This window comes from Chrysochloris asiatica, unplaced genomic scaffold (genome assembly GCF_000296735.1).
Source record: "Chrysochloris asiatica unplaced genomic scaffold, ChrAsi1.0 scaffold00015, whole genome shotgun sequence".
NCBI classification, from domain to species: Eukaryota; Metazoa; Chordata; class Mammalia; order Afrosoricida; family Chrysochloridae; genus Chrysochloris; species Chrysochloris asiatica.
The window spans coordinates 18,314,859-18,341,583 of NW_006408533.1; the positions used below are offsets into that span (position 1 = coordinate 18,314,859).

Consider the following 26,725-nt stretch of genomic DNA (forward strand, 5'->3'; position numbering starts at 1 on the left):
TCAGTCATTCCAAGGGAGACAGATGAGGCTTTCTGATCCTGTAAACATTTATAGCCTTGGAAACCCTAGACAGGGTGACTATGAGCCAGAACTGACTTGATGGCACACAACCACCACCACTATCCTCTTCCACATTCATGGATATGTTAGCAGCAAAGGTAAGTAAATAACCATGTACAAATATCCACTGTCAAGTCTTTATACATTTGTGTGTAGATTCCCTCTTTCCCTCCCACATCCGTTCAGCCTGTGCATCTGCCTGTGTCTATTATGAGTGTTTTCACAGAAACACTACAACTGAGTATGTCTGAAGAAAATACCCCATTCACTGTGTTAGATACTTAAAAATTTCTCTTCACTCATGCTTACCTCTCAATTCTTTCAGATCCCCAAAAGTGGTTACGAGTCGGGCTGGTAACCTCAAGGTAAGCAGTTCAAAACTACCAGGGGTTCCACAGGAGAAAGATGAGGCATTCTGCTCCCGTAAAGATTTACAGCCTTGTAAACCCTGTATAGGGTCGCTATGAGTCAGAACCGACTCGACGGCACTAAACAACAACAACATAACAACTTTAGAAGTCCTGGTTTGGCAGTGTACGTTAAGCATTGGACTGCTAAGCACAAGGTTGGAGGTCCACACCCACTAGCTGCTCTTGGAACCCCTATACAGTGCCACTATGAGTGGGAACCAACTTGACAGCACTTAACAACAACAACGTAACGACATTTGGAGAGCTGGGGGCGCTATAGGATAAACATTGGACTGCTAATCACAAGATCAACAGTTCAAACACAGCAGCTGCTCCATGGGAGAAAGATGAAATTTTTTGCTTCTATAAAGAATTATAGCTCTGGAAACCCTATGCAGGGTCAGTATGAATTAGAAATGACTTGATGGCACTTATCAACAACAACAACAGCATAACTACATTCAGAACCCTGGTGGTGTAGTGGGATAAGTGTTAGGTTGCTAACCTCACGATCAGCAGTTCTAATCCACCAGCCATTCTGTGGGAGAAAGATGAAGCTCTCTGCTCCCATAAAGACTTACAGCCTCAGAAACCCTAGGGAACAGTTAAACTCTGCCCTATAAAGTTGCTAAGAGTCAAGCTTGATATGATGGTAGCAGGTGTTTTGGGTTTATAACTGTATTTTCCAAGTGTCAATCTAATTTGGAGCCCCATGTTATAATGTCTAGATTTCTGGGACAATTAAATCTCACCAACATCAAATGTAGGCTCTATCCCTGACAAGCAGCTGTGGCAGGCATGCTCACAATGTAAGAACTACAGTGTGATAAATGGGAACAAGTGGTTAAAGAGAACTGGACAATATCTAGTACAAGACACAAAGGAAGAAGATGCCGTAGAAATACTTCATTAACTAAGTACTGCAACATGATATTGTCTTGATGGTGTCCTCAATGGTGTCCCGAAATGTATTCCTGTCATCTCTTCCTCCCATCCAGGTCTATGACTTGGGTTTTCAAGCCAGCAGGGTTCCACCTCATTAGTAGACAGGGGAGTACTCTCTCTTGCAGCAGGATCCTGAGGCAGTTCTCCCCCGAGGGCTGACCTAAGCCTGGAACAACATATCGGAAGGGATGTCCTCAACTATATTTTTTCCCTCAATGTCACTCCTGACAGTGTCAATAAGGCTAGACTGGCATAGCCACAGCAGCACCAGAGGCAGGCTCTGCTTGGAACAGCCAAAGACAATTCAACTATCAGACACTGGTTTGGAAAGCCCTTTTGCTATTATAGGCTGTGAATGCAAAGGGGGCCAGTTGCTGAAGTGAGCCCACAAGAAAACTGCTGCTGAACCCAGGTCCTGGTGGGGAATCTCAACTATGGTTACTGAGCTGCCAGGATGGCAGAGACACACAAACATGCACACATACTCATGGGCTGACTGCTGAGGCCAAGACTGTGTCAGTATGGTCTGCCAGTAGAGCGGATGCACGGCAGCGCATACAGGGCATGCGCTTAGAGGCAGGCAGCTCTGAGATCAAATTCAGACTCTGCTATGTGGCAGCTACATGACCCAAGCAAATGATTTAATCTCTCTTTAGCCTCAGTTTCTTCTTCTATAAAAACGAAATAGCAATAAGTATACCTTGTTATTATGAGGATTAAATGAAATAAATCATTTGACACATTGTTAGCAGGCACTCATTGAATGGAAGCATAATTTCTTGCCCCCACTCAAATCTGTTTGCCACTAGGTAGCCACAGAAATCCAGTTTTGCTAGTTCTCTACTTAAAACATTTCAATAGTTCCCCCTTTCTCCTAAGTTAAAGAGCAACATTCTGAAGACCTGTGAAGTCTTGCATGGTCCTTGGTCACTTCTCTTCCTTGCCCTCCTGTGCTCCTGCCTCATGGACTTTATTTATACTCTTGTTGTTGTTGTCAGATGCCATCGAGTCGGAACCGACTCATAGCGACCCCATGCACAGCAGAATGAAACAATGTCCGATCCTGGGCCAACCTCACTACCGCTGCCACACTTGAGTCCACCAATGATGCCACCTGGCTGATCCATCTCGTTGGGGGTCTTCCTCTTTTTATCTGACCCTCCACCTTACCCAGCATGACATCCTTCTCCAGCGACAGTCCCCTCCTGACAATTGTCCAAAGTAGGAGAGACGAAGCTTAGCCATCCTGGCCTCCAAGGAGCACTCTGGCTGCACCTCTTCCAAAACAGATCTATTGGTTCTTTTGGCAGTCCATGGCACTTTTAGTATTCTCCTCCAATACCACAATTCAAAGGCATCAAGTCTTCTATGATCTTCCTTATTCACTGTCCAGCTTTTGCATCCATATGAGGTTATTGAAAATACCATGGCTTGGGTCAGGCGCACCTTAGTCCTCAAGATGACATCCTTGCTCTTCAACACAAAAAGTTCCTGTGCAGCAGATTTGTCCAATGCAATACGTCGTCTGATCTCTTGACTGCTGCTTCCGTGAGTGTTGATAGTTGATCCAAGAAGAATGAAGTCCTTGACAACTTTAATCTTTTCTCCGTTGATAAGAATGTTGTTTATTGGTTCAGTGGTGAGGATTTTTGTTTTCTTGACATTGAGATGCAATCCATATCGAAGGCTGTGTTCTTTGATCTTCATCAGTAAATGTTTCAAGTTCTCTTCACTTTCAGCAAGCAAGGTTGTATCATCTGCATATTGCAGGTGGTTAATGAGTTTTCCTCCAATCCTGACACCATGTTTTTCTTCATAGAACCCAGCTTCTTGTATTATTTGCTCAGCATACAGTTTGAATAAGTATGGTGAAAGAACACAACCTTGTCACACACCTTTCCCAATTTTAAAACATTCAGTGTTCCCATGCTCTGTTTGAACAACTAATCCTTGGTCCAGGTACAGATTTTTCAGAAGTACAATTAAGTGTTCTAGAATACTCATACTTCGCAATGTTGTCCATAGCTTGTCATGATTTATACTCTTAGAACAACGTAATCTTCCCATCTCGAAGTACTCACATAGGCTAAAAGTATGTTCTTCCCAGACCTCTTCTTGAACCTCCCAACTAGCTCAGGCCTCCTGACACGCTCTCTGGACCTTTCCTTCACAAGACTCCATACAGGCTAGGGCTACACTAGTCAGAGCAATCTGCACTGAGTCTTAGACAGTACTGTCAGGAGGTAAGGAATGTGCCTTGTTTACATTCCCACTGAATGCCCAGGGTTCAACACCAAGCACAAGGCTTGCCCAATCTAGAAGCTTCTGTTGAATAAATGAGAGAGTAATATGGGAGTACTACTAGTCATTGATCTGGTAAGCAATTCTCTGTAGCACACATTCTGCCAAGCATGATGTTTATTTTATATTTTACCGTCTTTGCTATAGTTTTAGCTTTGTTATATACAACTTTGAATGTTTCACTGTCTTCATAGTATGTCGTTGTTGTTAAATGTTGTTGAGTGGATTGTGACTCATAGCTACTCATAGAGTTTCCAAGGAGTGGCTGGTGAGTTTGAACTGCTGACCTAGTTGTTCAAACTGACCTTGCGATCCAGTGCTTTATCCAACAGTGCATCACCAGGACGGGGTTTAAAGCAGATGCTCAATATTGGAGAAACATCACTGGGTGGAGGAGAATGTTAAATGGACTAAACTAACCATTAACAGAGAGAAGGGTGAACTCTCCCTTACGGCAGCTGTGGCCTGAGACAAGAATAGGTTTCTTGCCCTAATCTTTCCTTCTTTGGGATATCTAATTTGGTGTCTGCTTATTGACAGTTGAGAACCACACAGAGCATTACTTACTTGTTCCCAGGAAGAAATCATATGACGTTCAGCAGGGGCCTTTTCTGTGATAGTCACCTCTGTCACTCCAGGGGAAGATTCTGGAGGAGGAAAAAGAGAGTCTGTAGAGTTGCAACTGACCCCTTCTTACCCATTTCAACACACGAGACGAGCTATTTATTGATGTCTGTCAACAAGTAGGAATATTAGCTCCTTCTGAAAAGCATCCATTACTCCTGTGAAGAAACAGGCAGAGCTGTTTGGATTCTCAAAGGCACTTGATTCCATGATGTAGGAACATTTAGTCTACCTGATAAAAGGGCACCAAACATAAAGTGCTCTAGGTGCAGTTGTTGCTCAGTCATTTTGCTTATTGACCAAAGATCAGAGAGTCTAGATTTCTGGTGATTTTTACAGCCAACTTCTCAGTCACCTAACCCTACACACTTAAAACATTGTGAAGAGAAATAAACAGTGACACCTCAATATCTTTTAGATCTAAACATTGCTTTCTAAACTTTTTTCTAAATAAAGTTCTTCCTGAACATAATCTTCTACTCTCTGAGATCCAGAATTTGAAGCTAAACTAACATTTTGAAAAATGGATTCAAGCCAGAACTGTATCAAGACCACATTAAGCCATATCTCAAAGTCCTCTCCAGATAATCTGGTCTTTCCTTGAGGAGTTGTGCTCTATCATTTACTCTGAGGTAATGAGAAGCCTTTGAGTCATAACACAACAGGTTTCAATACTTTCTCCCACATTCTCCACTTGTCTGTGGTCATCCAGACCCAATATTTGGAGTCCTTAATTTAGGACACAAAACTGTCATAAAATCCGATCCATTTTTCCCTTTGTGATATCACTTAGATTACTTCCATTGCCATCATTCTGCATTAGACACACAGCAAGGCTAGATGAAATCATAGCCAGATTCTCTCTTCCTTCTTGGGGCCAACCTTAGCACATCTTCCCCATATCTAGGCTTTCTGCCTACCAGAGCTTGCCTGCTCCTTCCTTTGATGTGGATGAGAAGGCACTTATTATACTTGCTTTTATCTTCTTTCACCTCTGTCCCAGGTGTGTCAGTTTCCTCCATGTCCCACACACCAAATCTGTACTCATCTCTGATTATGCTGTATGTCTTTCCCGGTATACATGCCCAAATGTGTCCATGCATCTCTCCATCTATCTATAGACGCATACAGAGCACACCAAAGTTCCACCTCCTTCATAAAACCATTTCAGATGACTCTGGTTCACAGTGATCTCTGTTCTTCGTGATACCCCACCCCATTGCAAGTATTGTTGTTGCTGTTAAGTGCCTTCGAGTCAATTCTGACCCATAGCGACCCTATAGAGGGTTTCTGAGGGGTAGCTGGTGAGCTTGAACTGCTGACCCTGCGGTTCAAACCGACTTTGCAGTCCAGCGCATTAACCCATAGCACCACACCAGGTCTGCATCACATGTATAGTCAAGACCATATATGAGGAGACTTCAGAAAGTTAGTGGAAAATAGAACAAATACAATAGTAACATTTTTTTCTCAAACTTTTTGAAGTCACCTTGTTTGCTCATACTTCATTATATTCTGTCTTTAACATGGTTATTTACTATGACTTCTATGTAGAATATAAACAGGGTATATATTGAAATGAACTTTAAAATATCCAGGAATAAGGCAGACACTGCTAATATAGTTCAATATGGTTCACGGATTCTATTCAGGATCCTTTCTAAGCACCATAAAGTTTCCTCCAAGCTATCAGAAAGCTCAGATCTTGGGATGCAGCAACACCCAAATACAGGAGGAGCTAAGAATTCTGGATTCCACTGTTGATAGTTTTGCTTTTTGCTTTCACTAGCTATGCAATTTTGTTGTTGCTATTAAGCGCTGACAAGTTGGTTCCAGTTCACAGCAACGCTGTGAAGGGTTTCTGAGGAGCAACTGGTGAAGTTGAACCACCGACCTGTGGTTAGCACTCCAGCGTTTCTCCTACAGTGCCACGCCTGAAGGACAGATGATACCTCTGCACCTTCTGGAGTCATCTCATCTGTGACTTTCGATGGGTCTTTGGTTCCCTTTCCCCTTCCACTTCAGTAAGATGGGAATAATAATAATACTTCCTGTGATACCAGTACAGGAAGTAGAGAAAGAAGAAATGAAAGTGCTTTGAAAAAGTACAAGATAACATGTGTTGTTGTCAAGTGCCCATCAAGTCAGTTCTGAGTCACAGCAATCCTGTATAGGGTATCCAAGGAGCGACTGGTGGGTTTGAATCACCGACTTTGCAGTTCAAACAGACGTTTTGGCCCAGTGCATTATCATGGAACCAGGAGTTAAACAATTTATTTTATTTTCTGCCTCTGTTCAACATACTTTCTCAGAAACTGAGAAGCAGAAAGCTGTGGTAGAAGAGCACTATGAGCTTCAAGCATTGGATCTGGGGCAAGCCCTGACAATGTTCCTGATTGGTTAGGATGGAAGACAACTGGTCCCTAATTGGGTAGGATGGAAGACGACTTCTATCCCTTAGGGTGGTGTCAGCTGGCACTATGTTGTTGTTGTTAAGTGCCATTGTGTCTGTTCCGACTCATAGCGACCCTGTATAGTGTTTCTGAGGAGCAGCTAGTGAGCACGAATTACCGACCTTGCAATTCAAACTGACCTTGAAGTCTAGCATATTAACCCACAGCTCCACACCAGGACTCTACAAAACCCTATTGCCCCCAAGTTTATTCAGATACACAGTGACCCTAGAGAACAGGGCAGGACTGCCCAGAGGGTTTCTAAGACTGTAAAGCTTTACAGAAGCAGACTGCCACATCTTTCTCCCATGGAGAGGTTGGTGGGTTCAAACAGCTGACCTTTTAGTTAGCAGCACAGTGCTTAATCACTGCTCTCCTTGTATGGCATTCCGGTGGTGGTGGTGGTTGTGTGTCAGCGAGTCAGTTTCGACTCATAGTGACCCTTGACCGGGTTTCTGAGGCTGGAAATCTTTATAGGTTCAGAAACCCTCATTTTTCTCCTGCAAAGTGACTGGTGAATTTGAACTGCTGACCTTATGGTTAGAAGTCCAGGTCACAATCCACTGTACTATCAGGACTCCTTACCAGGCACAATACTGAATAACAGAGGTTGTTATTCACATTTATGGACAACAACACTGAAGCTGAAAGATGAAGCCACAAGGCCAATTTTCTGATTCTGAGAGTAAGTCTAGTTGAGAAAACAAAAGTATGTGCAAAACTCATCACAAGCCGCTTGTCATAGTCATTTAGCAATTACCCCATGACAAATGCATTCTCGCTTTAGTCAGTCTTGATAGCCTACTAACCCACCTGCAGCAGGAGAGAAGAACACAGATTCCTGACACAACCACCCAGCTGACTACACTGTGATATCATGTGACTACATCCATCACAAGAGGACACACACAAGTAGTGATATCTTGTAACAGCTCTACACTGAGGTCACAGCGTACCTCGCCTTAACAGACGACCTTGTTAACATGCTGATTTTAAAAACAGTTCTCAGAGATAATAAGTTGTTTAGGCAATATCCACTGTAGAGACTTCTCTATCCAATACTTCAGCAATCGTGGGGAGGGGATTTGGGAATGGGGAAGAAAATGAACACAATGAATTCCATTACAAGGAATTAATAAAAACGATGTGATTTAATCCTTCAGCAATCTTGTGAAGCAGCTCTCATGCTCATTTTAAAGATAAAGAAATGAAAAGGTTAGAAATTTAAAATAACTTCATAAAATAGAATCTCTAACAAAAGCTGTAGACACCCAATCTAGTGCTTTTTCTACATGCTGCCTTAGTAGTTTATAGTCTTGGAGGGATGACGTTACAAAAGCATATTGAGAACGTTTCAAAAGCAATAACAATAGCATCTTGTCATTTGTCTACTAAGACATGACAAATGAGAAGTAGTATCTGACTCAACACCATCCCTACTCTCCTGCCTTTGTGACCAATGACAAGCATTTGGGAGCTGCCTGGCAGGAATAAACTGCCGGGTAGAGTCAGAGCTATGAAACTCAGGTCTTCAGACTCCCTCCAGGTAATCTGCCACAGATCTGTGGTAGTTTCTCTCCAAAGCTGAGTGCTGTCACTTTCCTTTCTTGCCTGCATACCCATACAGTGTCTACACTGGAAATGAGTCTCTTTTCCTACCTCCTTGAATTGAATTTGGGGGTGGTCTGTAACTGTTTTTATCACAAAAATAAGCAGCATAGAGACTGTGCCAGTTTTACCTTTAGAGGATTGGCCATTTCCTTTTCTTCTCTGAGCCCTCGTTGTTGCTGTTTTAAGTATCCTGGAGTAGGTTCTAACTCATAACAGCCCTGGATAGGGTTTCTGAGGAGAGACTCGTGGGTTTGAACCACCTATCTCTGGTTTGCAGTACAGTGCTTACCTTACAGCTCCACACCAGGCGGTTTTCCTTGTAGAGGTATGGATGTCATGCTATTACTAACAGCACTGTACTTCAGGATAGATCTTGAAAGGTTCTTTTTGATGATGAACGGGATGCTACACCTCTGTGATTCCTGGCATAGTAGGGCATGTGATTGATTCAAAATGGTGAAACCAGCCTATATTCCACTCACTAATGCCTTAAAATAGTTACCTTTATGTGTTCTGTTTTATTTTTTACAACCTCCAATTTTCCTAAATTCATACTTTGTATGGTCTATGTTCTGACGATGAAAGTGTTTTTTGCAGCTGTTTCTTCTCTTTTTGAGTCATACTACATCAGCAAATGAAGGTCCTGAAAACTTATCCATGTCATGAAAGTTGTTCTACTTTGAGGAGGCAGCTCTTCCCCAGTTGTATTCTGAGTGCCTTCCAACCTGAGGGGTTCATCTTCCAGCATGGTATCAGGCAATGTTCTGCTGCTATTTACAAGGTTTCCACTGGCCATATTTTTCAGAAGCAGACAATCAGTTTCTTCTTCCTAGTCTGTCTTAGCCTGGAAGCTCTGCTGAAATCTCTACACCATGGGTGACCCTGCTGGACAGAGCCTCCATCACCACAGCAGCATGTAAGCCACCACAGTACGACAAACTGACTGATGGAGTTGATCTGGTGACAAATTCCCTCAGGTTTTGTTTTTCTGAAGGATAATTTTAGTGAATATAGAATTCTAACTTGGTAACAATTTGAACAGCTCTCAACATTTTAAACATTTCATTCTACTCTCTTCTTGCTTGCATCATTTCTGAAAACAAATCCAGTGTAATTCTTATCCTTGTTCCTCCATAAAACAAACTGTTGTCAAGTCAACTGTGATTCAGTGACTTTATAGGACAGAGAAGAACCATCCTACAGGGTTTCCAAGGTTGTAAATCTTTTCAGAAGCAGACTGCCTGCCCATTTTTCTCCTATGGAGCAGCTAGTGGATTTGAACTACTGACTTTTCAGTTTTCAGTTAAGTGTTTAACCATTTGTACCACCAAAGCATCTATTTTCCTTTCTAGGTAAAGAGTTTTTTTACCTCTGATTTTCTGCAGTTTGAAAATGATATACTTAGGTTTAGAATTTTTGGTACTCATTCTGTTTGGTGCTCTCTGAGCTTCCTGGACCTGTGACTTGATGTCTGATAATAACTTGAGAAGACTTCTGGGATCTCAGCTTCAGCCTCTGAGCTCTCACTTCTACCTTTTGAGCTAATGGTTCTATTCTGTGATTCATCCCTTTTTTTTTTTATAAAAGGTAGCACATGTTTACTGCTGAAAAACTGTTTTAACAGCTTCCATCCAGTAGAACAGTCTTCTTTCATGGTGTACATTCTTGGTCCTTTCTACTGCAAGTTAGCAGTGTTTCTGAGGATACAATTTCCTCAAAATCCGGTGGGCTTTGCATGTAGGCCATAGGGGTTCACTCCATGAGCTAAATGGATCCTCAATAGATTGTATAATCTTTTTTCCATTGTTGGCTTCTGATGATTTGGTTGAAGGTCTACTACCTCAGGCTTCGTAGAGGCCTTCTGGTTTGACTGAGGTCCATGATGCAGACTGTTAGTTTCTCATGACTGAATAGTCTGACCTTTTGATCTTCCAGAGTTCTCAGCTAAAGTATGTACAGTTAGGTACAGCCCTTTCTCTATGTCACACTTAATTTTAACAACTTTTGCCAAATTATCGATTCTTTCCTCCTCCTGTTTTAAAAGCAATTCCCCCCCCCTTTTTTTTTTTACCTCTTGAATTTTAGTATAAGCAGTAAGAACTAACTGATGCTGCAGATTTTCATGTGAATCTATTCTCCCTGTAGCTTGTAATTTACCCTACACTTTATGGTCACTTTATTCTCTTACTTTTCTTTCCTGAGATTAATCCTTTTTTTTTTTTTTTTCATTTCTCCTTTTTGTTTGGTTCACTCCTGTTCTTAGTTTCTGAATGTCTAATTCACGGGGATTTTTCATATCCTCAGTTGCTTACTCATGTATTTTAATTATTTGAAGTTTAGATGTATAGTTTTCTTCAATTTCACAGTTGTTTTAAGGAGAAAATTTTCTTCAGTTGTCTATTAGAAATTTATTTTCTGATTCCAGCAATAGTTCTCTATGGATTTTGCTTTTCTTTTGCTCATTTTGTGATAGTGTGGTGTTTAACAAAATCTTTGGTAAATTATGCCCTATCCTGTCAGTCCAGTAAAGTCCAGTTAATTTTGTAGGGTTTATCTGGTTGTTGGTTGTTTTTCTGTTTGGTTGGTTGGTTTGGTAAGGGAAGGGTTGTGAAGTCTTCACACTTTCCTTTTCGTATTTCAGTTGTCAAAGAATCCTTCTTCCTTCTTTTTTTTGTCTATTTTCTCCCCCAGAAGATATGCACTTGAAATAGTGTTCCTTTAAGTGATTCTTGCTCCTTTAAAAAGAGCTGTCCCCTCAAGCTTCACAGCCGCCCCTTTACATGGCACCGGATTTGCAATCACTTTTATGCTGGTCTGTTCCCATGTGCTCAGCTGTTGTTATGAACGTATTTTCAGGTGGTTTTAATCTTTCCATTTGTCACTCCAACTGCCTCTTAGGTTTCTTTACTAGTATAATTCCAGGTTTGCTTTGCTTGCCACAGAACCTTGTGGCAGTGAAGGTGTGGAGTAGGTACAGATGGAAGCTGGTGTGCTGGGGTTTGTTGCTTTTTCTCTTTTTACTTATAGTTACTTTGCACATTTGACATTCTCTATCTTCAAACAATGCTGAGTTTGCTTTGGCGTAGAAACATCAAAGTTGTGGAATTATTTATCATTTGGGGGGGTTTTAGGAAGATGCTTATTACACACCTATCACTGACTTCTGCTACCATTCTTCTTTAACTTTTGATATATCATCTCGAACATAAAAACAAATGTGAAAAAACTGATTTTAGACTTATTTTTAATTTGAAATTATAAGAATTCTAGATCAAAATTTATAAACAGCATAAGACTGTTTAGCAAGGTTAGAATTGCTTAATTCCTTAGGTGGTGTGGTGTAACGAATTGACTTGATAATGGTTCTTCTAGTCTTTTAAACTCTCACCAAATGATTGGGAGGATGTTGTTACTAAATGCCATCGAGTTGGTTCCAATTCATAGTGACCTTGGCACAGAGTTTCTGAGGAGGAGCTGGTGAGTATGAACCACCGACCCTGCAGTCAAGCGCTTATCCTAAGAGGCACACCAGTAGACCGTGGACAATGCCAATAGGGTGTATAAAATTCTAGCATGGGGATTGGTCAGTTTTGCCATTCTGCTGGGTTTTAAATGAGTCATTTCAGAAGCAGGAACAGGGAGCTCTCTCAACCATCAAGAACAAACAGCCAGAAGTAGAACATGTCCTTTGGATCCTAAGATCCCTGTGCTGAATCTCTTCAATCCAAGAGACAGAGAGCTGTGATACCTGAGAAGTGATGGTGCAGTGGCGTGATGGAGAAATGGCAGCAGCAGAACCAAGAGCCAGAGAATGAGACAGAGTGGCAGGCTTCCTGGCCTCAGAGTAAGTAAAGCTGAGAGCCTTCAGGCAGGAAGGTGGCTTGATGAGTGGAGTGTCCTTTGGGCATTTATAAGCATTGCTGTAAACTTGCCAAGGAGCTCTGGTAGCATAGTGGTTATGAATTGGGCTGCGAACCGCAAGGTCAGCAGTTCAAAACTACCAGCTGTTCTGCGGGAAAAAGATGAGGCTTTCTGCTCCCATAAAGATTTACAGCCTTGGAAATCCTGTTCAGGGTCGCTATGAGTCGGAACTGACTCCATGGCACATCATCACCATCACCACCACCATAACACTTGCCAGAGCAGGGCTGCGTATCTGACAGACCATGGACCAGAGAGAGGTGCACTTGTGGGCAAGACGGGAAATAGGTGCTCCTGACTGGGAGAAAAAATTTATCCTGAACATTTCTGATATTGAATTGTAACCTGTGTCTCATCAACCACATAATCATGAGTACTGTGGGTGAGTTCTGTGTAGTCACTTAACAATGAATTTTCAAACCTAGCAGAGAAGTAAAGTATGTCCTAGGAGGGATGATGATTGGTATCAGAATTAGTAAAAGAAGAAAGAAGGCGGTACAACATGTCTGACCTCCACCTCATAGTAACAGCCAAGAGCTGATACTGATGGAGGTAGAATATGTTATATTTATAAATGCAATTTGAAGTGTTTACAGATGTCTAGTTACTTGGGGCTTTAAATCACATTGATAGTTCAGGGAAGGTTAGTCTGCTGGAATTTATTAACTATCACCAAACCAAAACCCCACTGCTGTAAAGTTGATTCCAACACACAGTGACTCTATAGGACGGAGCAAAACTACCTCAATAGGGTTTCTGAGGCAGTAAATCTTTATAGAAGCAGACAACCACATCTTTCTCTTATGGAGTGGCTGGTGGGTTCAGTCCTCTGACTTTGACGCTAGCAGCTCAAGGCTGAACCCACTATGCTACCTGGGACCCTGAAAAGAAAATAATTTATGTATATAGACTGTCCTAGACTTATAGTGGGGAGTCCTGGTGTCAGACTGGGAGTTAATGCACTATATTGCAAGGTTGGTTTGAACCACAAGGTTGGCAGTCGAAGCTTACCAGCTGCTCCTGGAAAACCCTATAAAAGGTCACTACGAGTAGGAACCCGTTTGATAGGATGTAACAACAAAAACAGACTTATAAGGGAGAGCAGTGGCTCTACAGAATGAGCTCTAGACTGAGAACCACAAGGTCAGTGATTTAAGCCCACTACGTGTTCTGTAAGGAGCTCTGGTAGCATAGTGGTTACGAATCGGGTTGCGAACTGCAAGGTCAGCAGTTTGAAACTACCAGCTGCTCTGTTGGAGAAAGATAAGGCGTTCTGCTTCTGTAAAGATTTACAGCCTCAGAAACCCGGTACAGAGTTGCTGTGAGCTGGAACCGACTCTACACACAGCCACCACCACCAGGTGTTCTGTGGAAGAAAGATAAGGCTTTGTGTTCCTGCAGATTTGAAGCCTCGCACACCTTATATGGGGTTGCTAATAGAACCAACTCAACAACACTTAACAACAGAAGACTTATAAATAGAATAATAAAACATGACCGTGGAATGGCAAAACCTGCCAGATGGAGACTCTCAGTATAGGAAGTAACAAGATAAGAATCTGTATAAGAATAAAGACATAAAATAATGGGTGGTCTTGACAGATCTTCTGATCCCATTTTGTAACTTCATCTTTAAAACTCATCACTTCTCCCAAACACATCATAGGGTTTCACGCCTTGTTCACAGTTCTAGGCACTGGAGAAAATAAGACAAAGTTCCTGCCCTCATGGTACTTCTATTATATAAAAGAGATCAATTTAAAAAGCAATCAGGTGAATATATTATTTGAAGTGATGATGAAAGCTATGAAAATTTTTTTAAAAAGTGTTATTAGGACAAAATTTAATGTAGGTTTCTCTGAAGCCTTGATGGCACCGTAGGATAAGCACTGCACTGCTAATCACAATGTCAGCAGTTCAAACCCACCAGCCTCTTTGTGGGAGAAAGATGAGACTGGCTGCTCCCATAAAGATTTCAAGTCTCAGAAACGCTGTGAGTTGGAATTTTCAGTGACAGTGGGTTTGGGCTTAGTTTTGGTTTTCTCTGAGGCTGTGATACTTAATCAGAGATCTGAGTGTGACACTGAAGGATAATGCACTGGATCACAAGTTAGCTTAAAACGCAAGGTCAGCGGCTCAAACCCACCAACTGCTCCTTGGAAATCCTATACAGGGTCGCTATGAGTTGGAAGTGACTTAATGGCACTTAACAACAAGAAGGAGAGACACATTAAAGGATCCAAAGGAAGTTATTTTGGAAAGATTATTCTAGAAAATTGCAAAGGTCTTCCAGCAGAGTGAAAAGATCAGAAACACAGATAAGGGCTTGTCATAGACATGTGTGAATCATGATACAGAATTCGGACATTATTATGAATGTGATGGAAAGGCATGCTTTCCAGCCTGCTTAGACTACCTTTCTCCTGTCTGGCTAACTCCTATTTGTGGTTCAAAATCTAACAGCATTTCTTCTGAGAAACTTTCCTAGATTCCTTAGGTAAAAGTAGTTACTTCTTCTATGATATCTCTGAGAAATACATGTCATTGAACTCTTGTCACATTTGTTAGTTGCTGTTGAATTGATGTTGACTCATGGGGACCCCATGTGTCACAAACCAGTGGCTGGGTTCTAACCACCAACCTTTCTGTTGGAAATGGAGCACTTAGCCATTTACACCATGCTTCGGTAAACCCAAAGCTGTTGCAGTGGAGTCCATACTGATTCACACTGACCCTACAGGACAGAATGGCCCCACAGGGTTTCCAAGCCTATACCACATCTTTCTCTCAGCCAGTGGGTTCAAACTGCTGACCTTTGGGCCAGCAGACCAGCGCTTAAACTCTGTACCACAATGGGTCCTTATCACCCTTCTCTGCTCTTGTTAGGATGCCATCGAGTTGGTTCCCACTCATCAAGATCCTGTATAGAGTTTTTGAGACTTTAAATCTTTGTTGTTGTTTTTAAGTGCCCCCAAGTTGGTTCTGACTCACAGCGACCCTGTATAGGACCTGTGGTTCCCAGTTCAGTAGTGATCTTACAGCACCACATTAGTTTCAGAAAGCCTGATCTTTCTTCCGCGGAATGTCTGATGGGTTTGAACTGTCGACCTTGTGGTTAGCTGTCCCACTGCCAACTTTCTAGGGTTCTAGTATTTTCACTTTTTCACAGGTTGCCTTTTTCATCAATGCAGCCCCAAAGTCTAGCATAGTGTTGTTGTAGTTAAGTGCCGTCGAGTAGGTTCCTATCCTGTATAGGGTTTCCCAGGAATGGCTGGTGAGTTTGAACTGCCGAAATTGTGGTTCAAACCGACCTTGAGTGCTGTGTGCTAAATAAACGTTCCACGAAGGCGAACTCCAATCCATTCAGTGGTGTCGTTTTTGCTCTGGGAGCTTAGCTGAATCATTTCCCCAGCTACCCTAGAGGAAGGCGTGGGGTTTCTAGGATACTCTGTCTTGGGCAAGAATGACTCTCGGGAGACCCAACAACGTCCACAGTGTCAAGTGTCTGCTGTCTCTCCTTTGCAGGTGTTTGCCAATCCTTTCTTGAGCCCCTTGGTGGAACCTCCGGCGGGACCTTTGGGCTTCCCAGTTCTGCCTCCGAGTACTCTCAGCAAACCCTTCCTGGGCCATGTCATGCATCCAGCTCTCCCTCATTCCTCCTAACAGCGGACATTATAGAAGTGATGCTCTATGGACTATAGGGCTCCGCGTTGTGCTACCCACTCTGCACATCATCCCTCGGCTCCTTTCTTCTAATCCATCCAGCTTGGTCTCAGTCACCCACGACAGCTCCCCGCCCCAACTCACCTAGGATGCGGGTGATCCCAAGGGTCAGTTTTTCCAGGTGCGGCTTGCTGCTGCCGGGCAGTGGGGGCAACTTCTCCTCCATGGCTCGTGTCCCCATCCCGCACGCGACTGGGATTGCGGCCGGGACCGGTGAGAAGAGCCCGGCTGGCCACCCGGAGGAAGGCTGGACCCCGCCTCAGTGTCTAAGCCGTCAACCTCACGGCATGCTGGGAGTTGTAGTTTTCAGCGCCTAAGTGAGCAGCAGGGCGGAGATGGGGGTCCCCAGCTTGTCTGGGAGTAGTAGTTCTGCAGGACTCTCCTTCCCGCGCCCCAGCTCAGTGCTCCAAACTAAGCCTTCAGGACACACCCAGTTCTCCACCCGGACTTTTTCACCCAGCAGGGGCCGGCGGCGGCGAAAGCGGGGGCGGGTCTCCGCACCGTGCGGCCAATGGGGGCTGACCCTGGAGGTCGGGGCGGGACAGCCCCGGCACGACGCCCCGAGTGGCGGTTGTTTCAAGATGGCGGACGTGGCGACCCCCTCCCTCCCGAGCGCTGCGGCGTTCTGGAGCCGGGATCGTATCCTTGACCTGCATGGCAGGGGCGTCGGCGCCCTCCTGGCTGTGGCGAGGGCGATGGGTGGCGTGGGACTCTGGATGGAGAGCAGAAGCTCCGTACTTCTTTCAGGGGCGGGGACCTGTCCCGCTTCAGTCTAGGTCCTGGGCTTGCCCATTGCTGGGGTATTAGGTGGCAGAGAACCTGATACGGTCTCCGTGCTGGATTTCCCAGGTGTGGGAACACAGCACAAATACTTCCCAGCCCAACATGGCGGTGAGCTTTGGGAAAGTGGCCCAGCCTGGGGTTGAGGGGTGAGGACTCCCTCTGTCCTTGGCAACCCAACTAAGTGAGTGCGAGCCGAGTGAGGTTAAGGGAAGGATGGGTGTTGCCTGGACAGGGATGGCTGCTAGCTGGCCAGGTACCCTTTTTGCCTTGGTTTAGGATTGTTCTTAGTCTGCGAAGGTAAGAGCAAGTCTGGATCTTGTTGAATTTCTAGTGACCTGTCAGTGATATGTTTATTTCACGGTGTTTGAAGGGAGGTGTGGGGTTTGGTGATATGGCCCAGGGGTGCTTGTCAGAGATGAGAATCATGGTGCCTGGAAGTAGTGTTGAGTTAAATGTAGATTGTGTGCCACCACTGGCAGGGATTGAAGTTTTGGATCCTTTTCAAGTACAGAAGCTACGGCGCTTTTATGAAAGGTCTGTGATGATATTCCTAGTTCAATTCCTATGATGAAGTGTTTGTGTGACGGGAGTGATTCTTTTTCTAGGTTAAGCCCCAACCTAAGCTTTGGTCCGGATTATTTATTTCATATTTAGAGAGGTGTACATGAAAGAGGAATATTAAACAGTATATGGATTGTCTTTGGAGGCGAGTCTTTTTATTGATCGTATTATTTGAGGCATTCCTGTTACCTGTGACCGATTTATTCTTTGAACATTCTACATAGTTTCCAGTGAAACATACAAAATTGTGTGATCAGTTCCTTTTGTTAGTAAGATCCAAACGTCAGTGCCCTGGAGAGGGGCATTTTTTTTTTTTTTTTTTTTTGCTTCTGTTGCTACACAGTGTTGCTAAACATAAATTACCACTTGTCTCTTATAGGTTGGTGAGAATCAAATGAAATCATGTATAGACACTGGATGAATGCACACTAGTGCACTGTGCAAGTTAAAGATTTTCTTCCTTTACCTATTAGTAAGGTTGTAAAAGGAGTATGTGCATCAGGAACAATTGAGTTGGATTAGAAAGTCAGGAAATTGCTCCAGGCCTTTTCTCATGACAGCTTCCTCGACATTCTTATAGGATTTTGTTGTTGGAGGAGATACTTACTTGGAGCTTATTAGCTTACAACAACATGCCTTTTAAATATAATCATTCCTGTAATCATTTCTATGATTTTATTACTAACTTTCATTTATGACCAATGGTGGTGTGATAGAGAATAAACGTTTGGGGAGGTCAGTCTTTTGCATGGAACTGAATGAGTTAATTAACAGGTATGTAAACTGAACTTATGATCTTGGTTATAGTAGCCTTGTGCACTCTTTTATGTAGTCATACATCTTGCCTATTTCATGTTTCAACTGTCAGGTTGATTCTAATTCATAGTGACCCTATATAGGGTTTCCAAGGAGCAGCTTTTGTGTTTGAACCACCGACCTTGAGGTTAACACTCCAGTGCTTGTCTTACAGTACCACATTCATGTAGAAACCATCTGTGCTTCTGTATCTTTTATGTTCTCTTTTCCCCTTCACATTAATTTAACCCTTTGAAAGTGAGGGTAATGATGGTGATTGCATCCTACACAAATTCAGAGGTATGGAAAGAATTGCAAGGTTACTAGTATTAACCTCTGCTTTCCCAGTCTGTTCTATCTAATGACTAACACCTAACCTCATACTTGTTTATTTCGTTTTAAATCTTTATAGGACATAAAAGAAATGTCAAATGCAAATTTGTTATGGGCTATTTTGTAAAAAGTATACTGATAGTTATGAATCATCTGGATTTGCTGTTGTTAAATGCTATGGAGTTGGTTCCCACTCATATAGACTCTCTATAGGGTTTCCGAGGAGTAGCTGTTGAGTTTGAACTGCTGACCTTGTGGTTGAAACCAACTTTGACATCCAGTGTTTATACTGCAGGGCCACACAAGTGTTACCGGATCTTTACTTTCTTGTCACATGATGACTCCCCAAACCACCCAAGGGCCTTTATAAAGAAAACTTGAGTTAAAAAAAAAATGTACCTCTAATCTGGTATTCTTCTTTTTTTTTTTTTTTTTTTAATGTTTTATTGTGAATTATATGATAGTTTACATGAGAGAACCTCAGTTCCATATTCATTCCATCGTATATCATTACATTGCCATGGTTCCAATCCCCTCCATGCATCGTCTTCTGACCAAAGGGCATATCCTAGAAGCCCTTGTTCTACACTCCCTCCTCCCCCCTCAGTCTTCGGCCCACAGTTCCTCTCCCTCTCTGGATCCAAAGTCCCCAGCTGCTTCATCCCTCCAGTCATCATCTCTGTCTCCGTCTCAGGCATCCCCGGTTCTCTGGGTAGGGTCCCGTTCTCGGCTCTTATTCTGGTACTCTTCTTACATTAATGAAGAAAGACATGCAACGCTTTGCTGAAACAATTAGAGAAATGTGATGGAGAGGTTTTTCCATTCTAGGTGTTTCCATCATGTGAGGACAGATCATCGGTGACTGAACATCACCTGTTTTACAACTGGTCTTGTGAATTATGCCCCTTCTGCAAATATGACTCAGCTGTGCTATTTTGTAGAAGGTCTGCTTTAATATCTAAATCATAAGCAATGAGTATACCATGTTGTCATTTTATGGGTTAAATCTGTAAATTCAATATTCCCCTTCAGTGTGGATTACTTTCTCCTTCTTTGTCATCCTTAGTAATGCCAGAAGAAGATAGTGCTCCAGCAGTATTCAAATTGGATTGCTTAAATGCACTCAAGTATATTATTATCTTTAACAATATTGTTGTTGTATGCCATTGAGTCTGTTTTGATTTGCAAGCCAGCATAGAGTTTCTGAGGAGTGGCTTGAAGTTAACAGTCCAGTGCTTACCCTACAGCGCAACACCAGGACTCCATTTTAACAATATTACTTGCTTGATATTACTAAGTATAGACTACAAGTGACTTAGTGGAAACATTATGATAGATAGCCTTGCAGTTTTCAATTTAAAATAGACAAAGACTTTATGTAGATGTTAAAATAATAATGTTGTGTGTCATCAAGTGTATTCCAACTCAAAACGACCATATATAACAAAGTAGAACTGCCCCTTAGGGTTTCCTATGCTGTAATCTTGACTAAAACAGGTAGCCAGAGTTTTTCATCCTTCGAGCAACTGGCAGGTTCAAACTGCCAACCTTTTGGTTAATAGCCCAGTGCTTGACCAGTGGTGCCACCAAGGCTACTTAAAATAAGAGAGTAGCCGGGGAAAGTCACTATGCTCAGTAATGGCTACTTATGCATGTGTTGCTGGAAAGTGATTAAACTCAACAGATCCAAGGAGAGTAGCCATTGTGAAGTTTATTTCCTAAAGATTTTGGTGGTCTGGGGTAGGTAGGAATACTTCTTCCTTCCTATCACTGCTGTCCCCAGTGGTTTCTAATTTCTACTTAATTCTCAGGATTTTGATAGGATGGCACCAGCATTAGGAATGCTTTTTAGTATTCTGTGGGGTCCTGGTGTGGTGCAGTAGGATAAGCACTAGACTGCTAACCACAAGGTGGGTGGTTCAAACCCGCCAGTCACTCCTTGGAAACCCTATACAGGGTCACTGTGAGTCAGAATCGACTCGATGGCACTTAACAACAATAGCAACAATAACAATAACTTGCTAGAAAGAGGGGGCTTCAAAGAATACATGACCAATTCTATTATTTTTAATTCCATTTTTTCTACGAACTTTTTGAAGTCCCATCATACTTATTGAGACATTTCTAACGATATCAAAGTAGAACTAAGATGGCATGTTGTTGTTGTTAAGTGCTATCGAGTCGGTTCCAACCCATAGCGACCCTTTTTAGGGTTTCCAAGGAGCAGCTGGTGAGCTGGAACTACCGACCTTGCAGTTCAAACAGCTTTGCAGTCTGGCGTATTAACCCATAGTGCCCTACCAGGATTCATACCCAATTCAACCCAATAATAGGTTCAATATATATTGGGTATATATTATGTATCTTTGACTTTTCTATAAACTCTACACTTGGGAAACTCTAGTTGAAGAAGGTAAATATTTGGGCTATTATGATAATGAGATAAAGATAGATGACAACTGAATGGATAGGTTGGCTACAGGCAATTTCAGGTATTTTGAGTCTTATTTTAAAATTTGTTGAGCTCAGGGTTTTTTTGTAAACTTTTTTTGTGAATTGAGTGAAGGTTTATACACAAGAGCATCAGTTTCACGTTCAACGAATCATATACTCTCAATGATTGCAGTCCCTTCCATGTAACAAGAGTTATTCCACTCCCTTCCTGTGGTTCCTGATCCATTCCACTCACCTTCCCATCCCTTCTTAACTTTACCCTTAGGTAAACGGTGCCCTTTTGATTTTGAGTAATTGACCATCCCATGGTGAGCGTACCTTACTAGTGTTGTCTTATATACCTGTCTACTTCTTGGCTGAATTTTGGGCCATGAGGGTGAGCTCTTTCTGTTCTCCCAAAGATTTTACAGCCTCAGAAACCCTATACAGGGTCACTATGGGTTGGAACCAACTCGATCGTACTTAACATCAGCAACAACTGCATGTGTAGGGCTAAACCAGCCCCAAGGGACATTGAAAAAAAAAGTCCAATTTTGCTTTTGAGGAGCCTGCTCCATTTTGTTTCATGAAGCTTTGTTTAGTTTGGTAGTCTGTGAATTTAGAAATCCTCTCTGTGCTACCATGTGTATTGTTACCAATGTTTTTGAATTGGTGGACTCTAATTTGTCTTCTGTACCTCCTAAAACTTTGCAAGCTTTGTAGCTGATGTTTGAGGGGATTGACAGTTTAGTCACTAGTTGTGATGGTGAAATGACTAATATAGAGAGCTGTTAGATACCTTCTCACAGCTCAGACAGTATGTAACTCTTGTTGTTGTTGTTGCGAAGTGCCTTCGAGTCACTTATGACTCATAGCAACCCTGTATAGGGTTTCCGTGGAGCAGCTGGTGAATTTGAACCACTGACCTTACAGTTCAAACAGACCTGACAGTCTAGTGCATTATCCCAGAGCACCATACTAGGACTCCAAATATTCCTAAATTCTTAATAGGCTTTTCCAATAAGTATCCCCTGAGAAAACTCTCCATTCCTAGGGTGGAAACTGAGCTGAAACATTGCCATATTGAATATGTTATTAAATCACTGTTTGACTCCAGTAAGAAGATCGTTAATAATTATTTTGTCTAGAACTTTTGGAAAATAAAATGTCACTTTATAAAATAACAGAAAATGTTAGAATTTTGTAGGTCATTTGGAAACAATCATTTAGATACTTCCTGGAAGTGTAGAATAGAAGCTTATCAAATTGTGGGCATAAGTGGATTTAGATAGAAGAAATTCTGAAGAAAATTTAGTTTTTGGAAAGAAAGCTATCTTTCATATTATATTGATTCTCTTTCTGTAGAAGTGTTATTATTTTAGCCTTTCCAAGTTTCTACTTTTTGAAATTCAAAATCGTTCCTTTGTCTTAAATCTTCTTTTAAAATAGCAGAGTTTTTTGGGACATTTTGTGAATGCGCTGCAGACGAGTAAAAATTGCATGATTGACTTGCCCTCAAATTGTTTGTTCTTCAGAATGAAAACGCATCTTGAAATTGTGTTCTTTGTGCCTAAAATAACCTTTCCAGTAATCACCAAACTGAGTATCTAACTCCTTGTTACAAAAGGAAAAGAAAAGGAAAAGGAACCTCAACGTAATATATTTGCTCCTATTACAGGAGATCCCATTTGAGAATAAGATTGGATAAAAGTTTCATGAAATAAAGCCTTCTAAAACTTTAATAAAGTATATGTAGGGACTTCAGAACACTCATGGAAAAGCAGAATTGAAAAATACTGGAATTTTCCCATGAACCTTCTGAAGCCTCCTTGTATCATTGTAAATATATAATGATGAAGTTAAAAGAATATTAATTTTGTTACATCTAATTCAGTTAATTTGCTCTCTAGTTTTGTTTTTTTTAAATGGGAGCCCTGGTAGTACAGTGCTAGACTGGTAACTGATAGGTCAGGAGTTCAAACCCACCAGTTGCTCTGTGGTCATCTGTTTCTGTTAAGATGTCTAACCTTGGAAACCCTATGGGGCAGTTCTCTGCCTTGTTGGGTCACTATGAGTCAGAATCTGTTCCATGGCAGTGGGTTTATTTTGCTGTTTTCTGATTTTGTTCTTAAGAGGCGTTTTTAAATGTTCAGGTTAAAGGAAATGACACATTATCACAGACGTAGAGAACAGCAGCAGCATTTGAATTTTGAATAATTTTTTGTAGTATTTTCCTTGATAGCGTCCTGCATAGTTTCTGATGAAGAACAATCAGTAGTGTATGTTCCAGGTATGTTTTTTTTAAATGCTGATTTGGTAAGCTTCCTTTACATTGGGAAAAAATCAAACATTAGGACAACTTTGCCTGTATAACTGGAGGCCGAGCAGTCCATCAGCACCTGAAATTACTTTTTAGACTATTTGGCTTGACCTTATTAAGTTTGAAATGCTGGCTCATCTTAGGGGCATGCTGGGAAGGTTGCTTTAGATAGACTTGTATACTTCGGAGTCCTGGGGTGGTGCTGCAGGCTACTGCGCTAGACAGCAAAGTCGGTTTGAACGCAAGGTTGGTGGTTCAAGCTCACCAGCTGCTCCTCATTAACCCCATACAGGGTGGCTGTGGGTTGGAACTGACTTGACAGCACTTAACTACAAACAATATAGTATACTTCATTCAAGTATTAAGGCAAAAGAGTCCTTTTTTCAAGAATAATAGCCTAAATTTAATATTTAAGAAATTAAGTGAAAATTTCTTGATGCAGGACTTATTAGGAAAAATGGAGTGAAAAGATAATGGAGCTTTTCCAGAAATTTTTTGAAGTTGACTTGGTTGTTCATTGGTTGTTACTAGATGAGTAGTACAATCGGACCTTTGAAGGGTCCCAAATGATGTGAAGAATAAGAGCTTTAATTTCTCCAGAGTTAAAATATCGATGCCATGTTCTTGCTGTTTATTGGTTTTAATGTTACTTATCAATGTTCACAGCCCCTTTTAGAAACATTTCAGTAGAATCTTTAATGTGTATCTTAAAAACATACCCTTTCCGTGATCTATTTTTTATTAAGATAACTTGAAAAGGAAGCTTGTACAGTCAGTTTTCTCATCAGTTCTCATAAATAGAGGCTATGAAGGAAGAGAGTAATAGGGGAAAGAGTTTAAGAGGATGAGAAGACAGCATTTTGAAATTTTGTTTGATGGAAATCATTAGGAATTACTACAGAAGGAAATATCAGAACAAGACACAAGTTGATGAGTCCAAAAGCTGATGTTAAACTTAAGCCTTCTGGGGTGGCTGCAGCTTCAGTCTCCATGGAGTCTTTAAAAGGTGCAGGAGATTCAGTTCATCAACAGGTCAGTAATTTCTTTTGCTTTCCTTGTTGACCAATCCTTGTAGATCTTTTTTTTGCCCTTGTTCTTATTAGTAACTGATATAAGAGTAGATGAACCCTTGAAAGTACATTAGATGATCTGTAAGCATTATGACACGAAGGTAAAGCTTCGTACAAGATATAGCAGTTTCTAGGTCCCTTTTTTGTTTGGCATGAATATAAAATATCTACATTACTCAAGAGTTCTGCTCAACGAAACAAAGGCTTGCCTAAATTTTTAGCTAAGGAAAATGTATGATCCTGTTCTATCTCAAAGGACCTATCCTGATCTGTGTTGACCTAAGATAAATCAAATTGTTACAAATTTTTAACATCCTTTGTGGTTGGTGAGTTTGTTATTTGATGATGGATTAACCTTTGCTTGTAAGAGAGATGATTTGTTTGTTTGCTTGTTTTTAACTTTTTATTGTGAATTCAATGAAGGTTTACAGAGTACATCATCAGTTTGACATTCAGCAAATCATATACCTGGCTTCATCTTGATTGTGTAATTTCACAAGAAACCTGTGTTTTGTGTTTCCTTCCTCTTCCTTTTCCTATGCTTCTGAATTTTTGATTGATGCTTTATTTAAATTTTAAAAAATGACTTGTATTGTTATTATTTTGTTCATTTACAAAATAAAGTGTTAAAAATACTCTTACTTTTTATAGACCAATCATTGATTTCTCTTTTTTAAGCTTTTATTGTGAACTGAGTGATCGTTCACATGGAAGAACATAGGTTTTACACTCATTGTTTCATTGCAATGATTACAATCTCCTCCATGCATCATCATTCAACAGTATTTGCTTCTATTCCCTTTGTTTTATTTTGTAGGGGATGTACTCAGAAACATTCAGGAATATATGATCATTTAAACAACCAAAGGGCCCATTCTGCACGCCTGCCTTCTGGCTGCCAGCACACAACCTTTCTCTTTCTATGAGTCTAGAGTCCTTAGCTTCTGTCTCTCTCCATTTCTGATGTCGCTGCTTCTCTGGATAGGGCCCCACATTCAGCTTGTGCTCTTCTCTCTTGATGGTCCTAGGGTCTTCTGTTCCTGGACTATAAAATGAACTACTCCCCCCTTTTTGTTACAAAACTTCTGCCTTTACAATTGTGGTAGTAACAATTAGTCGTGATAACAATTACTCACTATTGAATCATAAGAATCTTATCCCTATCTCCTTTCACCAGACCTGCCTAGACAAGGTGAAAACTATTCAGTGGGGATTCTACCCCCCTCCCCTATATATATATATATATACACACACACACATATACATACATATATATTTGTAGAAGTTTTTATTGTGTATTGAGTGATAACATATTTTGCTTCATCTCATTGATTACAATCCCCTCAACATAGCATCACTTATCCCACTTCCTCCCTGTGTTGTCATTCCTCCGTCTTTTCTAACCCTTCTGTGCTTTTTTGTCCTTGGGTAAATACTGCCCTCTTGATCTCAAATGGGTGATTATGATTTCTCTCTCAACTTTATTTCTGTAGTAATTAGTATCTGTGCACGCGTTCCTTTGGCAGTTGTCCTGTCTTACTGCTTTGCTTTACTTTTTCCTATGTTTTTTTAGCTGCTACCAGAGTTGCTCCTTGGAAATCCTGTACAGGGTCGCTATGGGTCGGAACCAACTTGCAGGCACTTCACAACAACAACCAGAGTTTATGTCAGAATTTGGCAAACTAACCTGTAACCTAACTCTTGTGTTCCACCTATGTTATGCTTTTGTTAGTGCTGTTGAGTTGGTTCCAACTCATAGTGACCCTCTATAGGATTCCCAAGGAGCAGCTGGTTGGTTTTAACTGCTGACCTTGTGGTCAGTAGTCTGGTGCTTAGCCTACAGTGCCATGTTTATATTATAATTTAAGTTTTATTGGAACCCAGCCATACTTATTCTGTTACATATTGTTTTTAGCTGCTTAGGTGTTGCAATGACAGAGTTGGGGAGTTGCAGTAGAGACAGCATGGCCCACAAAGCTAAAAATACTTCTTGTTAGACCCTTTAGAGAGAAAGCTTGATTTATCCTCTTGAGGACATTTCCAATATCTTGTTTGTTACTAAATATTATGTTTAGTAATGTACATAATTTGACTGTGATTAGCTCAAAGGGCCTTCTTGTGTTACTTTTCCAAAGTATACCCACTTCACACCAGGATAGAATGGTATTCTTTTCAAGTTCCTATCAGAAATTGAAAATGTTTTTTTTCACATATGGTTTATTTCACTTTGAACAATAGGTTTCCTTTGTATTAAGTCCTTTTTTTTTTTTTTTTTTTAAATGATTCTATTTTATCACCTTTGTTGGTTTATTAGCTCTCTTTGTTGAGTTATTTTAGTGGTTTCTTTGGGGTTATAGTATACATTTTTAACTTATCACAGCC

At 41.3% G+C, this 26,725-nt stretch overlaps 2 protein-coding genes across 2 annotated transcripts in view; one reads left to right on the plus strand and one right to left on the minus strand.

Annotated features, from left to right (window-relative positions):
• The window catches only part of TPGS2 (tubulin polyglutamylase complex subunit 2), a 45,299-nt gene extending 29,085 nt beyond the window's left edge, over window positions 1–16,214 (minus strand). Inside the window, exons 1-2 of the mRNA XM_006835082.1 lie at window positions 16,133–16,214; window positions 4,284–4,363 (exon numbers count right to left, since the gene is read on the minus strand). Coding sequence (XP_006835145.1) covers window positions 4,284–4,363; window positions 16,133–16,214 — 162 coding nt within the window. The remainder of the gene's footprint in view (window positions 1–4,283; window positions 4,364–16,132) is intronic.
• Window positions 16,215–16,629: 415 nt separating this feature from the next.
• KIAA1328 (KIAA1328 ortholog) overlaps window positions 16,630–26,725 on the plus strand; it is a 344,940-nt gene continuing 334,844 nt past the window's right edge. The window contains exons 1-3 of the mRNA XM_006835083.1: window positions 16,630–16,687; window positions 23,208–23,243; window positions 24,163–24,305. Coding sequence (XP_006835146.1) covers window positions 16,630–16,687; window positions 23,208–23,243; window positions 24,163–24,305 — 237 coding nt within the window. The remainder of the gene's footprint in view (window positions 16,688–23,207; window positions 23,244–24,162; window positions 24,306–26,725) is intronic.